This window comes from Cupressus sempervirens, chromosome 10 (genome assembly GCF_028749045.1).
Source record: "Cupressus sempervirens isolate cs-2001-9-10 chromosome 10, ASM2874904v1, whole genome shotgun sequence".
NCBI lineage: Eukaryota > Viridiplantae > Streptophyta > Pinopsida > Cupressales > Cupressaceae > Cupressus > Cupressus sempervirens.
In genome coordinates, this window is record NC_143127.1 from 396327234 (window position 1) to 396344870 (window position 17637).

The 17637-nt window shown below is 34.1% G+C and overlaps 1 protein-coding gene across 1 annotated transcript in view; it reads left to right on the forward strand.

The window, feature by feature from the left end:
* Positions 1 to 17637, forward strand: part of LOC149534344 (uncharacterized) — a 59980-nt gene that overhangs the window by 19445 nt on the left and 22898 nt on the right. The window contains exons 6-8 of the mRNA XM_089804703.1: positions 7695 to 7781; positions 7956 to 9308; positions 9424 to 9543. Of these exons, the coding sequence (XP_089660829.1) occupies positions 7695 to 7781; positions 7956 to 9308; positions 9424 to 9543 (1560 nt within the window). The remainder of the gene's footprint in view (positions 1 to 7694; positions 7782 to 7955; positions 9309 to 9423; positions 9544 to 17637) is intronic.

Sequence of the window (17637 nt, forward strand, 5' to 3'; positions counted from 1 at the left end):
AGATTTAAATTGTGGATTGAGTTCCTTGATTATGATGACTTCCACGAAGGAGAAAACCACGGAGTATTGAAGAGTATAAGTAGAATGGTCAACCAAAAAGTACATCACCAGACTAACCCATTTGTGATTGTAGGTATTGCAAGTGTATCATCAGCAAGATTATCTCCATATTCCATGAATATTCTTTTTCCCAGTTTAGTAATTGCGAAGAATAATTCTGTAGTTTAGCCTATTCTAATCTTTGAGGAGCCAATAGTAGAAAGTCAATTAAATTAGGTTGAAAATCCATTGATGATTCCAGCAAGATCGGTAGCAAGGGCCATACAGGGGAATCATTGTCTCACTAAACAGCCTGCATGTAGAGTTTGAATAGTGAAAATAATTTTGGTTAGATTTTATGGTGGACAAAAGAATTGGGATGTGTACAGGGATTTTTCCGACTAATAGTATGGTAGACGCATGTACAACCTGTGTCATGGGGATTGCCTAATTTCAGCTATGAAGTTTGGAATATGGTCAAAACTCTACTAAAAATCTTTAAAATTTGTCCGAAATTTTAATGGATGAAAGGTACAATTTATTTAAATAAAAATATAAAAAAGCATGTTTTCAGGGCTTTTTCAGGTCAAGCAGTGTGAACGTGTTCGGCTGTGAATATTTTATCAGCGTTTTCAATATTGAAAAACACGAATGAGTGTATACACCGTCCATCACAAAGAAATAGCCCTTTTACATGGAGAGCGGATGTAACTGATAATATCGCGCATAGAAGCTCATACTTCAGCCTGTGAAAACATTCTAGTTTGATAGGCATAAAGGGTTGCAGATTAAAAGATAAAAGTTTCGGCTCCTCTTTAAATATTTAATTTATCGTGATAGGTTCTACAAATGTAGCTTATCTTTTAGTTTTAAATAGTTAGATTTATATTTTAAGTTTTGTTTTGTTTTAAATTTGATTTAAAATAAAGATTTAATGTCTTGTTATTAAATCTGCTAGATTTGTTTTTCACATATATATTGAAGTTAAAATATGATTTAAATTATAATATTTAGTATATAAAAAATTACTATTTTTATTATGTTCTAAATCATTAGATTTTTTATTAAAGTTGCATTTTTTTAAATATATAAAATTTAAATATATTAAATATTTAAACTAAAATATATTTATATTAGAATTTTTGTTCAGAATGGCGAAGTCCTTAAATTGGTCCCCCAACGAGGTGGACATCTTTGTTTTGACAGGATTACTACTGACACTTGAGCAAAGTAGTATATTATGATGTATGCTAATCTATTTGTATCCCGTAAAATCTTATCCTGCACAAGAGATACTACATGGTTTTTCATATGCTGGATATCCTTAAACTGATACAGCCATGATACTGATGTTGATCAAATTATGTTTAATATAAAATATATTTATATTAGAAAATCTAATATATTCATTACCATGTATTAGTAATATCTAAATTAAGTTTTAAAATCTTATCATATGAATATATATTTTTAATATACTTACATAAAGTTGAAATTTAACATAACGTATTTAATTATGGATTTAATTTCTATGTTAAAATAAAAATTATATAAGACGAATATAATAACAATGTTGTTTTTGGAATGTTATGCCCTGCCCAGACTTGCTCAAATTATATTTTTGTTGAACACTGTTAACAAAACAGGATCGATTTATCTGTAACTTGTTATAACACTTGTAAACTTTTATGTGTGTTTGAAGTTACTTTCTCAAAGCACGTGTATATGAATGCAAGAGGCATGTCTTGTAGAGACATGTGTCTTTAACTCTCATTAGTTATCAATAACATTTGCTTATTGTCATGATTAAGAGAAAGATTATACACACACACACACACATTAAATGAATTAAGTATATATCTCATATATATACAAAGTATTTAATTTATATACTAACATCTTGAGTGCATTTTATCTGACTGAAACTACATTAACATTATCACTCCCTTTTTGTTAGGGAGGATAAACATATAGGCAAATATTACTCCATTTGCAATATTTAGGAATGACACATCAAGGAAATCTTTGATCAGAAGATTTCCATTATATGATATCATAGAAGTATTGGCCTATAAGGATATTAACACATGATATTCACCAAGTACTGGTTTGCTATCATATTAGGTTACATGAGCATTGACCTATCTGAATATCAACATATGATATTCACCAATGATCGAGTAATGGCCTATCAGAACATCAATAATTGATATCCACGAAGTACTCAATACGGTAATGGCCTATCAGAACATCAAGGCAAGATATTCACCAAATACCTATCATATATCTATACAAACACCTTATAGACTGTCAATTTAATGACATCCAATACTTAGTTGTTGATTTACAAGATAAAACCTTTCATGATTTATTTCAACATTTACATAAAATGTATATCATGATTTAAGTTATTCTAAGATTGTCACCTCCCAATAACTTCTGCAAATACAAGTGATAATCATTTAGAAGTCATCACTTCCTTATGACGTATACAGGGGGCAGGCTCATACATGCATGACATCAAAAGTCCACATGAAGTCGCCACGGATACTGTCATGTGGTGTTGTTGTGACATCCACCACAAAACATATCAGAGAACAAGGTTTTCACCTCGAACTTATCTCTCATAGACAAGAATGTTATACAAAGGTTTTCCATCTCAGTGCAATAATTCACACAGTTCACGTGGTAGACATTAATCTGGAATCACACAAACTTTTGAAGCCCTCGGTATTATTCTATGCAGCATTGACTGATCCATTCGCAAACAAGTTTGTTTCTTACTACAATGGTCTGACTTTTAAGTTGCTGGAGTAATATTTATTTTTCCAAGCAGAATCAAATTTTTTAATTTTGGGCATTTTAGCGCTATCCTGGCCATGGTTAGTTCCTCAACATACCCTGTTCGAATGCAGCAGATCTTCAACTTGGCTCTGATACCATGTTAAAAAAATAGGATCAATTTATCTAATCTGTAACTTGTAATAACACTCGTAAATTTTTATGTGTGTTTCAAGTTAACTTCTCAAAGCATGTGTATATGATTTCAAGAGGCATGTCTCTACAAGACATGCCTCTTTAACTCTCATTAGTTATCAATGATTTTTGCCTATTGTCATGATTAAGAGAAAGATTTTCTATATATATATATATATATTTGTATGCATAAAATGAATTAAGTATATATCTCATATATATCAAAAGTATTTAATATATATACTAATATCTTCAGTGCATATTATCTGACTGAGACTAAACTAACATTAACAAACACAAAATCAAACTTGAACCTTATGACATAGGGTACACCAATGGTGTGAAGTTACATCGTTAAAAACTGCTGTTGCATGGTAGATACAACAAAACATCAAGGTCATACGACATGCAAAAAATGATATGTATGACAGAATCATGTGCTTGTCACTTGGACAGTGTACCATGAAGTCTTATATGGCTTGTATGATATAATTTGAAAAGTATGAGGTTTTATTATTTTTCTTTCCTACCATGGTGAAGTAAGGAGCTCTTAATTAATTATTATTTAATCACTGAATCGGGGGTCATATAGTAGCATACGATGGTCTTTTTAATTTTTAATTTATTAATATTTACGTTTTTCTGACTTGAACTTTTATTAGTATTGTTTTGCTTTTTAAATGTGGTGCCCACTTTTTAAATTATTTTTTGTTGTACACAGTATACAATAGTTTTGCCTTTTGTATAATATTCTCGTGAAATTGATTTGGCTGGATGACAATTATTTTCACGTTCAAAATCAAATAATTTAATATTATTAATTCAAGATATACCTTTATTTATTTTGTAATCTTGCTAGAATCACAATTACCATCCCTTGCATTAGCATATATCTTTTGCAATTGCACGTTGTATTTGTTGTTCAAATCCATGGGACTTGGATATTTTTTCTCTAACTAGTTTTTTTAACAATCTAAATTTGAGGATTATTTGTTATTTAAGTCAATTATATTTAAACACAATCCTCATTTTCAACTCATAGTATATTATTCCAAGCCAACTCCAACTCAACAATGCCTTGGATGCTTTTTTATCTTAAGCGATGACCACAAAATTTGATAGAAAAGTTTGATTTGAAATGTTGATGTATGAAAATCTACACAATCGTATACAGAAGCAATAACAAGATATTTCATTGTTTGCGGTTATCTATTAGCATTAACAAAAATGTTAAAATGTTAGGTGGTCAGAATGGATAAATAATAAATATGTATGTTCAATATGATATTGAATTGTAAAAACTATAGGGGATTATTTTGCGTAGTGGTGAATTAGTTCTGTGGTGCAACCAAGGTTCAAATCGCTGGCTGGCCCATACAATTTTTAATGCGGGTTTGGCCCAGCTTGGTAGATGATTAGGAGATTGATGGATAGTATGACATTGGTGGTTCTGCCAGGGGTCGTGGAGGAATTTGGAGGTGGTGGTTGTGTGAGGATTTGTGGAGGATGGTGTTGTAGAGGAGTTTAAGGACTTACCGGGATGGAGTACTCGTGGGCCTTGTGCTGGACAATGCAGGCTGTGTACTGTTCACAGATCCAGATTCTCCTTGGTAGGTGCTACTTGCAGACTTTGTGTGGGGACCCATGCGAGTCTTTCATGACTGGTGGTTCTTATCTGATCCACACAGGTTTTTTCACTGCTTTAGGCTTGGGGACACTGACAAGCTTCCATGCCTGTGAGTCTGGATTGTTAAGTTTGGGGATAAGGTCCCCTAGTTTTTGGCCTCATTGGTTCATAGCTCGAGTCAAATGCACTTCCCATAAAAAAATTGTAGAAACTGAAATGAAGGTAGCTCAAACATTGTTTCTGTTGAAGGGACATAGAACATAAAAGTCTTATCAAAATTCAGATACTAATAATTTCAAATGTTAGGTTCCAAGGACATGTTTTCTTTAATGCTGGAATGCAATGCATGTAATCATTTCCTCGTGTAATGCTATTGGAGGAGATATTTTAAATGTCACCAATATGATCATTTCTAATATGACAGAAATGGAATGTTAAAATATGTATCAAAGGTGCAGCTTCTCAGGCTCTCATTCTACAGCTCTGATGTGAAATTGTTTGTAAATGCTTGTATACGGTCTTGGTGATAATAAGAGCAGGGGTACAAGTGGAAGAAATGAATTCGTTATATCGGTGAATTCCTGTTTGTTATACCTTTTCCAGGACGAAGAGAAATCTGTTTATATTTGGGTTGGATTTTCCTTGCTTTTGGCATCACCCCTCACAAAGTTACAGTTCAAGTGTAATTTTTGTAATGATTGAGATAGACCTATAGATTTCTGTTCCAATTTTAGTCAAAAGTATTAGAATACAAGATCTTGAGCTTTTGTTTTCCATGCTTGCTAAATTTTGCTTTTTATTGTTGATGAAGATTCTAATTTTTGCAGGGTGAAGTATAAGTAGAATAAACCACATATAAAAAACGAAAAGAAAATCCCATGTATTTTACATGGCCTCTTTGTGTCAAGTTGTCTAATTGAAGAAACCTTGTGTGTGAAGTGGTTTAATTGAAGAAATAATCATACCAAATAACATCATTATTATATGTACTTGAGATGTGTATAGACGTGGAGTGGAGCATGAAAAAGTCATTACTGCATGAGTTGAGCAAGTGGTGGATTTTCATAATACTCATGCGATGCTAGTTGTGAATCTTTGGAAGTAATAGCAATGAAGTTGTTATTTTTACATTCCTATGCTTGGTAAACTTGAAAAATCTGTAGTTTAAAAAGCAGTTACACCTGGGAAAAGATATAGTTTTCAGAGTTCGAAGACTAGGACACAAGAAAAAGTCCCCAGTCGGAATTTCTGGACTCACACTACAAGAAAAATTCACCAGTTAAAATTCACCAGTTAAAATTTGGCTCACACTTGGACTGAACACAAACCTGTAAAAATATTGCCTAGGTAAACAAAATACTAAACAAAAACTCAACTTAGAGTGCACAGTTTATTCTGATCCCTGTAGCATTCCTCCTACTTGGGATTGACTTGGTAAAGTACAAATGATATTCACTTGGCATTCACTTGGTAAAGTATAAATGGTAGTCACTTGGCATATAACTGGGAGTCTAAAATTCTGAAAAATTTATAATAGTGGGGCAAAAAATGCTGCTTTTGCAGGTTACTTTCAAATGAAGGTAACAACTCTGCTTCTCCGTATGGTGCTGCCAATATAATTTTTGTTTATGTTTTTAAAAATCTGAATGGTAGTCATGGGCATTGTATGAAGCACTTATGCTGTTGCAATCCTGGGCAGGGTTGAATGTTGGAGCCTTGGAGTCTCTGTCATGAGGTCCAATTTAAGCCTTAAGGCCTTTGAGGGCGCGAGAATCTCATTAGGCATGCTATTTTTCATATAAACCAATCATTAAGAACTTGTTTTAGTCACTTGACAATCATTTCATACTGGATTTTATCTAGGGTCTGCAATGTTTTTGGTGGCTAAGCCTGTATGGAAAAAAACTACAAAATGTCACGAGCTTCAAATGTTTCTTGGTGGAAAACTTGTTTGGTTACTACTTTCTGAGTTTGCAAACTATGATAGTTGTGTTAGATGTCGCATCTAAATTGGAGATACAATAAAACTGTGTGAGATATTTTCGTCAAGTTTTCAAGTTCCATTGTAGAGGGAAACTAACATTGTGTATTTTCTCTGAATCAACTGATCTGTGATTTTTTCTAAAACAATCCCGATATCATATTATATTTTATACTGAATTCTTAATTAAAAAAATGGTTATTGTTCACAAAGAACTTTGTATTTTAATTGATTATCATTATGCTTTTGTGGACTGTAACACTTTAAATTGCCAATTTGTTCTTCATTTAATGTTTTGTTAATACAATGGATTTTTTAAATTACCAATTATCATAATTATTTTGAGTCTCCCTTTTCATTAATGTTAATAATGTAGGATACGCAGGGACAAAACCTTAGTTTTATTTATCAACGAGGGATGTGCAATCTATATTTAGATTTAATTTATTAACTGACAGTTGCTCGTAGTTTGTTGTTTTCTTTGTGGGATTGCTGGGTGCCTTAGAATAGAGCTGCATGCTGTTCAAAGGCATACAAAGTACAGGGGGCCCCACTGGAAATTCTCAGAGGGTGAAGGGAGTGGGTCTTTACACTGGGAGATTTGTTGAATGCAAAAATGTTAGAAGTGTGACTTAGTGAGTATTTGATTATCTTTTGACCTCTATAATGTGCGGTACAAGCTTATATAATTGGAGGAATATGTGGGTCATGATCATGTTTGTGATCTGCCTGTGGTGTGTTGAATTTGCTGCATATCTCTTCAAGTGAATAAATGACAGCCAATATGCTTGTGGTATGTTATACATAGATATTGTATACGTATCTAAATATCGATCCACATGTACAAGGATAGTTTTGTCATTTTTGCCAGCAAAATAACTTAAATGATTATTAAACCTATTGCATGACCAGATATATTTGGTAGTTTATTTGAGAATGATGAATGACCTTCACATATTCAGTAGAATGTTAAACATACTTGTTTTTAACTTTATATTGTCATTATTTTTTTCTTGATTCCTTTAAAAAAAATCTTTTTATTGATAATGTTATATGTTGTATTCACTTCAGGTAGATGGAGCTCATGTGATTGCATCAGTTGTGGGTAATGATTCACCATCAAATACCCAAACAACAAACATAGACCCTGTTGCGAAGGTAATAATTTCAAGTTTTAATTTTAATTTTTTTTTTATGAATGAGATTGGAAAACCTGGAGTTTCGACTGTCCTTTGTTGGAATGCAGAATGTTGTGTACTTTATTAAAAGTATGTAAATCCCTTAGTGTGCAATGTAAGGGCTCCTCACATTATAAATTTTTTAATGTTTCAGTTTGCTGATGATGAGGATTTGCGGAAGAGTGAAGCTAAGCATAAATCTTCAGGCGATGAGAATGGCCATAAGGAAGCTCCTCTAAAAATAAGTGAAAAGAGCGTCAAAGATGAAGGAAAGGAAAATGTGTCGCATGATAGACCTTCGCCAGCAACAAATAAGGCTAGTAAGGGTCGTAGAAGTGTTCCGTCTCGAAGACCAACAGGCACAATAAAAGTTGAACCTGATAAATCATTGGATTCCAAGGCTTTGGAATCAAGCAAGCCTACTGTTGAGGTCAAGGAGGGGAGGAAAGGTAGAAAATCAGAAATTTTGCCTGAGATAACTAAGGTTTCTGATGAAAGTGTTGTTGCAAGTGACAGTCAATCCTTGCCCTCATCAAAGAGGAAAAGAGGGCGTTCAGATAAAAATAACAAGAACTTGACTTCCATCACCCGAGACACAAAGGAAACAGGTGAATTCAAATCAACAGCCCAATCTATGGTTGAATTAGGAGATTTGGCATCAACAGATCAACCGAATGAGAACATGGCAGATTCTGTGCTAGATCAACTGCACGAGGACCCTGTCGGTGTGTCATCCACAGAGCAAGCACATAAAGAAACGGTAGGCTTGCCCACTTCAGAAGCTCAACCAATTGAGGACAATGTTGCAAGTTCTCCAACACAATCTAATAAGGAGGCAGTTATCATGTCTTCTCCTGGCCAATCTAGTAAGGAGGCAGTGGGTGTGGCATGTCCGGCCCTGCTCAATAAAGAGACAGCAAGCTTGACGTCTCCAGTGGAATCAACTAAGATGGTGGACAGTTCAATTTCCCCACCGAGGTCAAACAAGGACACAGAAGGTTTGACTTCTCCAGCTCGTGCGGCAAAGGATCGTATCAGTTCGCCATCTCGAACAGGGTCTACGAAGGAGGCAGTAGCAGTGGCCTCTCCAACTAGATCAAGCAAGGAGACAGCAGGATTAGCCCCCCCTAATGAGAAACATGTGCCAGAGGATGATGACACTGGCACAGAGTCATCTCGAGTTAAACGAGGGCGCTTGAGAAGTGCTGGCAAAAAATCATCTGTCAAAGAGGAGTCGAAGTCTCAGGGTTTGCCAGTAGGAGTAACAGAAAAGGCGTTGGAAAGTGTAGCAACAGGAGAAATGGCACCATCTTCATTGCCAAACACTGCTGATAATTCAGAAATAAGCAAAGATTCAGATACAAGGTCGAAGCGTTCAAAGAGGAAACTGGATGTAAATAATTTTACCCCAGCAAAGTCAGAAGAGGCAATTTCACTCCGGAAAAAAGGTTCAAAAGAGATGGCTACTCCGCATGCAACCCAAGAAGATGGTCATCGGCCTAAAAAGGTTTGACAGATGTTTTTAAAGATCCATTTCAGGTTGTAGTAGAGTTTTTAATACTAACTTACATATTTGCAAATGTGTTATTGACACATACTATTTGTTTGTAAAATTATTTCAGATCCAGAAAGTTGTTTCTGTAACAGAGTCTGCCGAGAAGAATGTAAGTGAAACTCCTGAGAGTTCTAAGAGGACTCCAAGAAATTCTACAAAGAGGAAGAGTATTTCAGTGTTGGAGAAGGTAACCAACTTTATCTGACAATCAATTATAACTCATTTCTGTAAGAGCATATTTCTGTTTTATTTCCTTGCCTGATAACATGCATATGTACTGTCTTAGTTGCTAAGTTAACTATTTTTACCCATAGGATGCAAGTTAATAAAAAATAATATTTCTACCATACTGTTTTTCACGGTGGCTGGACTGGTTTAGTGGTAACATTTTTTCTCATGCTATTATAACATGATGTGATGTCATTTTGCTCAATGTATCATTAATTAGATAAATGGAACACAATAGTATTGGGTAGAAATGATTAATATGAAAATAACTACCATCTTTCAGAATTTCTAAACAAGAAAGATTGGAGGTGTTGTTCGCAGCCATTACTTGTGTTATCCATTTTAGAATGATTGAGTGTAATAGGTCACAGAATTTGGGAAGAAGCTTTGTATGGTTGTCCAGATCATTGGATTGCAGATTGAACATAGTGGTTTATTCAATGTTATGCTAATGTGTTGAGTTGAGATGGCCTAAATCATTGTTAATATGAGTTGAGATCCATATATTTTTTGCTTGGATTGGTTATGTGAGTAGCCATCGTAAAATCAAGCTGCCTGAGAGGCAATCGCATGAAACCCAGAAGATCAATATGATAGAATAACAATAATATATGCAAAGCAGGCAGTCCGATGTGTCAAAATGGACGAAGGATCCATTTTTATGTAATAGCGCATACAAAATCTGACCCAGAATCTCAATATTGTCAAACAATTTGTCTGTGAGGTTTGTTATGAAATTTCTGTGATCTTATTATAAGCACAAAGTTATTGTGTAGATGTTATGTCAACTCTTCACTATCTAATGCTTCACACTCTAACCTGATCATTCTGAAATAGGCAACACGAACAGACAAAAACATTTAGACTGATCATTCTGAAAGAGGCACTGAACCAACAGAAAAATTATATTGAACACTATGCATACAGTTGATTTAATTGCTCAGAGATTACATTGAGAAGTACACTGTCATCGATTTAGGATGAAAGGTATAACATTGAACAAATATATAAATTCAAACAATTCGTCTTCTTTCAGACTGATAAAGTTTGCAGATTTACTGTTCTGCTCAGCTACCTGGCAAATATGACATATTTGATGAACATTCTAATACAGTTGATATACATCACAATCACAACTAATTAAGAAGAGAGCTATTTTTCCTACTGACAATTAACATTTTCCAGAGTATTCACTAATATATTCTAGCTGCAACTCTGACCTGTACTGATGCTACACTGATGCCACAGACTGAAGTCAATGCCTTCCACACGATAACCACCTCTACTCAAGCACAATGTGTGCTTATACAGCAGCAAATGGAGGCACATTACTATCTTTTCCAATCAGATATGTCATTTCTGGATGCAGCCAACTGAAATTCTTCAGAGTACAGATCTTTTCTCCAAATTGCACAGACCAATCTTATAGCAAATCAGAGAGCCAATATCTTAATCACAACACAAGAACAAAAAGATGCAGAGATATACCCTGGGGGAATCCTTGTGCTCGAGAGAAAAATCCAGCCACACTCAGAAAAGATTCTCTTTATTCAGATGTCAAATCAAAGAAAAAGATAATTGCTTATGAATGAAGTCTATGAAAGCATTCAGTGAATAAGACTGTTAATTCCTCAAAAATCTTACAGACACCAAAAAATAGGCTGATTACAAACAAAATATATAAAACTCTGCGCTTATGTTCTGACTATCAAGGAATAAAAAAAACTACACTGAATAATGCTCTCCTCTCTCTCTATTTCTGACATCATAACCATAGCATGAAAAATGACACTCTTCAATGATTATTATACCAATGAACAACCCAAGAGCTCATCCCTCTAAGAAGAGCAATCATTAGCCATTATTGAACAAAATCCCTGTCTTCAATGAAAACGGACAATCACAATCAACTGACCGTGACAAAACATTCACGGTGACTTGGTAACAACGGTATCACTGAATTGATTGCAATAATGCAAGAACTGATGATGCTTGTAAATACGATCTCCATAAATGAATAGACAACCAAGGGTAGAAACCAACAACAACCATATATTGTTGACCATATTGACCATAATGAAAGAAGCAAAGGGTTATTAAAACAATATTTGTGACGATCATAACAAAACGGCATCTAGAGGAGAAGACATAAGAGCAAATGGAGAAACCGACTCGCAAAGATACTGATGCCAAGCCATCATCCACCTGAGCTTGGAAGCATGTTGCCAGCAACATTATGATACAAGGTCAGAAGGTCATAGGAGCCATGTCATCACATGATGAACTTAAACCGCATTTCTCAATCCATGCAAGACAAAGACCATGGAAGAATAAGAACCGGCAGTATGATATATCTCGCAGCTACACTCCTTCAACAATTAATTGTTATAAAAGCATTTCAATGCATTACAATGGTTGCCACATATTCCTTGTTTGTTGCAGCCAAAGAAGTGCACATGGACTTTAAGGAAGTACTCACCTTTTCCAACTACTCCCTACCTTCATCACCCAGCTATAAAAAATACGGCAATAAGGAAGAAATCCAGCAGTACTCCACAAGCTCTGTTACAATTGAGTCTTGATACCAGCTTAGCCTCTGTTGTTTGGAGTTGGAAAGAACCTCCGCTAAGAATAGGCAACAACCATGAGAGTGAAGAAGACCCTGACCAGAGAAAACAAGCACTCCTATAATGATATTGTTGAAAGTAATTCATCCAACCTTTGGAGGATTTAGACATTCAAGAAACCCATATGATTCACAAAGAAATACATTCAGATTCTTTATCTAATACCACAAACTCCAGTCTTCATGGCAAATGAAGGTGACGTTCCTTAAATATCCTGGCCAGAACAAAAGCATAGCGTTTGGTTGTGAAAAATTTCACAAATACAACCATTTCCTTAATTGAACCAGACATATGTCTTAACGGGAAATATCAGTGTCTTTTCGACCCAATAGGACTAATTCCTCTTCAAATATTTCCTCTTTAAATACAATGCCAGAACATTATAAAATCGCATGGGAATATGATGCATCACCCAGAACTTTAGAAGAACTTGCCTCTCCTTCAGCTCTTAAAGCCTGCACCAGGAGATGTTCAATCTTCCAGCTGCCTGTCTCTCGACATTCCATTCCTTTGTCTCCACATGTTCCCTCTTTTAATTTTTAAAGTAAACTTTGAGGGAAATATTTTAAAAGTGATTTTTTAATTATTATTTTACTTTCTATTAAATTCATAAGTATTAAGTCACCATATAAATATTTCATCCATTTTGACAACTTAATTAAAAAATTAATTTAATTAATTGTGGCCAAAGGTAAAACATACAACAAAATAAGAATATGACAAGTATTTTAATTGTATGATTTGGGGCACAAAAAATGGATATCATTATAATTTTAATTAACTGGGTGTGAAAATGAACTAAAGGGGAATTGGTTAAGTGACAAACCTGGTTAAAACCATCACACCACTTTAAGTGCAATTAAGGGAGGACAAAATGTAACAACATCTTTCATCACAAGAACAAAAGAGTCCCTAAAAAGGGAGAAAAAGAGAAAAGACATAATTAAAAAAATACCTCCCTGAAATAGAGAGAACATGATGACAACTATGAAACCTCTCTCAAAGCTGTCCCTGAATGATGAGGAACATTATCATGAATATCTCTATTGAGTCATTGGATTCCGTCAGATTTGAGAGGAAAATCTTTAAAACGTTTCAAACAGTCATTGTGTACTCTAATTGAACCCATGAACGATTAAAGTAAGAATCTGAATCTGGTACGCTTTGTTCCTGAAATTAGTCTGTATATGTATTGATTTGTTAACTTAGTATGATAGACATAATCTAGTTTATAATCTTTGATAAATATTGAAATTCTAAATTCAGTGTAATAATTTGAGAGATTAATTTTAACTATTTTCTAAATAATCGAAGTTTGCCATTTTGGATTTGGGTTTCAAATTCAGGATTAAAACATTCATACATCAGAATGCTAATATTAAAGCAACATAGCAAAATACACCACCCTATGCATTATCTTTTTAGTACAAATGGCATAATGTTTTTTAAAAATACACCATTGTATCAATGTTTCAATTTAAAAATAATAATGTTAACATGACCAATTTGCAATCATTGATCAAATATCAGTTGCCCAGTTCTCCCCTTAGCCCTTTGAACCAGGCAAATTTCGAATTGGTTCTTGGTCCTGGTCCTGGTTCCCTTTTGGGTTCCACTTGGGTTCAAATCCAAGCAAGTTGGTTCCTCCAGTTTGAACCTAGGTCAAACCAGGGCAGACCCAGGTAGACCAAGTGTGAACCAGGTACAGTTCCATCGGGAACATTCTATAATTTAGTGCAGAAAACAATAATTACAGGATTTGAATAAAGATTTTAACATTTCAAAACAAAATTTGCTGAAGTTACAAATATTTATTACATCAAATTAAACTAGCCCTCAAGATTTCTTCCAGTGAATTTTTTATATCCAATTGCTGATAATGACCACTGTCTGAATAATTGGAAGTTCTGTATAGTGATAAATCATATTGGAAACATTAAATAACATCTTCAATAGGTGAAGGGAGTTACAAGCTACTTATATAACATTTTTCAAGTAGGATGCTAATTACAAGCAAACTAGCTCTTTGTACAATGAAAAAATAACAACTTAATAAGCATTGGCCAACTTGGAAACCAATAATGTTATTGGTGTAGTTGATCCCGATAACAGTGACAATGTTTGTGAACCAACTAATGCCTTTGATGAAGAAGAAGAAGATGAAGACTTAGATAATCCATTAGATGATTGAAACTTAGTATACAGTTCTAATTGTTGAAAGTCTAAACAATTATAACTGAACTCAAAATTATTTTATAGTTTGGTGTTGATAATAGATATGATGCGAAGATTACAAGTTTGTAGTGTTTTTGTTGATTTTGTGATACTATGTAGCATTCTAATCTTAATTCATTTTTCTAGGCTGCATATATATATATAAAATTTTTACTTGTTTTTGTACAAACAAACCCAGAGGAATCCACGACCCATTTCAAGATTTTTTTGTACTGTTCTTCGAACTAGAACTTGAACCCGAACTTGAATCATTAACTTAGTAAAAAATCATTAAACATATTATCATCATCATCATCGTATTGTTGCATTTATACTACCACTGGCATTTGTACTACCAATGCCATTCTTTGAAGTAACCTCAACATCAGTAGGTAGTTTGTGATTATCATCATCAACTATAAGTAGATCAAGGTAGATAATTGGATCTTCCAACTCCGCATGCTGTTGTTTGACATTTCAATGGTTTTATCTCCCCTTTTTTGTAGCCATTGTCTATATGATATGAGCCTTAAGATTGAATGCACACATACCAAGTCTTATGCCTACTTGGGATCTAGTCTATTGTGTTTCTTGAGTGGATGGAGTATGTGCTCCAATTCCCCTCAGATGATGTTGAACAAGCAATTTATCAATATTCTCTATTCTAAAATTAGAATTTAATTGTTCTTAATAAAAATATTTAAAATATAAATTCAATATTCATCAACAAGAGTTTAGAAATTGGAATTTTGATAGTTAAGAGCATACATTATTTGTATATTATGAGCCTTAAGTTGGAATTTACACGAGACTTTTGCGTCCATAGAAAATAGTCTATTGTGTTTTATTGAGTGGATGGAGTATGTGCTCTACTTCCTCATGGATGATGATCAACTAGTAACTCATCAAGATTTCCAATTCTAAAGTTAGAGAGTTAAATGCTTTTAATAAAAAACTTAAAATATAAATTCAATCCTCATCAACAAGAATTTAGAAATTAGATTCTTGATAGCTAAGAACTTAGGGCCTGTTTGGTTGCAGGGATAGGAATTGACAATTGGGAATTGCTATTTTTACAATTGTTATTCTAGAATTGTTATTTTGGAATAGAAATTTGCTTTCTTTGTTTGGTTAGATAAAATAGAAATTGGAATTAGAAAACACCTTTAGAACAAAATTCAAGCTGAAGATTGCTTAAGTAGAAATGAATTCAATCTTCAAAAAATTGTTTTGCTAACCCTTGTTCGCACAACCCACCAAACAGATTATTCACAAAATGATTACTAGGCAGTGGTGGAAAGACATGAATTCTTTCTACTTCGAACCATATCTCTACTCCCAGAAGAAAGCATTTGGCTATGATTTTAATTCATCTCATCGCAGAAATGCTTTTATTTGGTGCTCGATCCAGAATCAAATTGCCTTGTTCGATCTAGAACAATAAACTCAATCCAAAAGAAGATTGCCTTGTCCGATATTCTTATGGGGCTTGAAGAATGGAGAGTTGAAATTGTTAATGCTGCTTCGTTTGTGAATGATAAAAACATTTGCCATACAATACACACCAAGGTTTAGATCGATTGCAACCCAATCGATGAATGATTGATGAATTTGGACACTACCCCTTTGCAATAGAGTTTTGTTGCATGTTATTACAGGCCACATTCACCGTTTTTGGAATTTTTTTTTTGAGTGGATTTCAAGTTTTGATCAAATTAGCAAAAGTCCAAATGGGAATAGGAATAACTGTTCCAATAATAAGTTTTTTTTTTTGGAATGGTCATATGCTTATATTGGGGCCAAAATGGGAATACACATTCCTATTCCCAATTTCGATTTGACGCAGCAAAAGGAGAATACAAAATGTATTCCATTTTTGAATTCTTATTACGATTGTATTCCAATGACCAAATGGGACCTTACATTGTGATAAAATTTTGATGGCAATAGTTTGTAGGTGCTTGTGAAACTCATGAATTCAGCCCTCATGTAGGCCATGTCTTTGAAGGGCTCCCTTGTACAAGTGAGCAACTCCAAGATTTATGTATGGGACAAATCTAGTGGTACTTTCCTTTAGGATTGACAAAGCATAGCATTTAGGGCTCAATGCTTTTGACGAAAGGAAGTTTTCGATTGATTGGGCATGCCAGATTGAGCCCTTTAGAATAGTAGGCTTGCGGGTTTAACTTGAAATTTCTAATCCCAGTGGTGGGAGCAACTTGTTAGGCAAGAGGCCTATAGATAATAGGGCCATTATTCAAAGACTCGACCACTATCTCACTCTGCATGCACCACCCTGCCTATCTATATATTGGGTCATGCTACATAGGTAATATGAAATCCTCGGTGGTCTTCTGATGCATCCATCCACTGGATGGGCAGAGCTCTACCGATAGAATGATAAGGCCCTCAACCAGTTAGAACCAATAGGGTGGAGTCATTTTGCTCCATCTCCATAATGATTTTTTGTAGGTCCTTGAAGAATGTTTCTCAAGTATCTTGCTCTTTTTCACTTAAGATATTTTTAATATCATGGAGTCAATGCAATCATGTACCTTAGCTAACTATCCATGTGTGTGTATCGAATCGTGCTCATTATAGGCTTAGTAAATCTTAGGATGTACTTAGCATGATCCCACCAAGAGTCATTTAGTATCTTTGTCTTGATGAGATTTACCCTTGTACTACTAGATTATCTCTATATGTTTTGTTTAGCAATAGTTACCATTCTAGACAACACCTCTTTAACCTTCATAATGTTTCTCAAAATAATAGTATTGGATGCAAAATGGGTCTCTAAAACCTTTAAAATTGAAACAATAGTAAATTAAAGTCAAAAGTAGAATTAAAATTAAAATTTTGAATCAAAGAAAGCTTACTAAACTAAAGTCTAAAGCATATTTAAATCTTAAATAATTGAACATACCTTCAAGAGCTCTAATCTCGAGAATTGTCTAAATATTCCTTGCTTCATATTTTGGTTTATGAAGAACCTTTAGATCTTGTGGGCATCTTCATACTTTTTTTTGATCCACTCAGCCATTTTTCCGCAAAAAAGGGTTTAGTGAGTAGACAACACAAGGTGTACAAAAAATGTGTTTGACACACTTTTCAGCAGACGATCTGACATCCCTACATTTTTTGACATTTCCCATTGATACTTGAACAACATTTTGAGGGCAAATTGCTCGGTGACTTGGGTAAAAATGTGT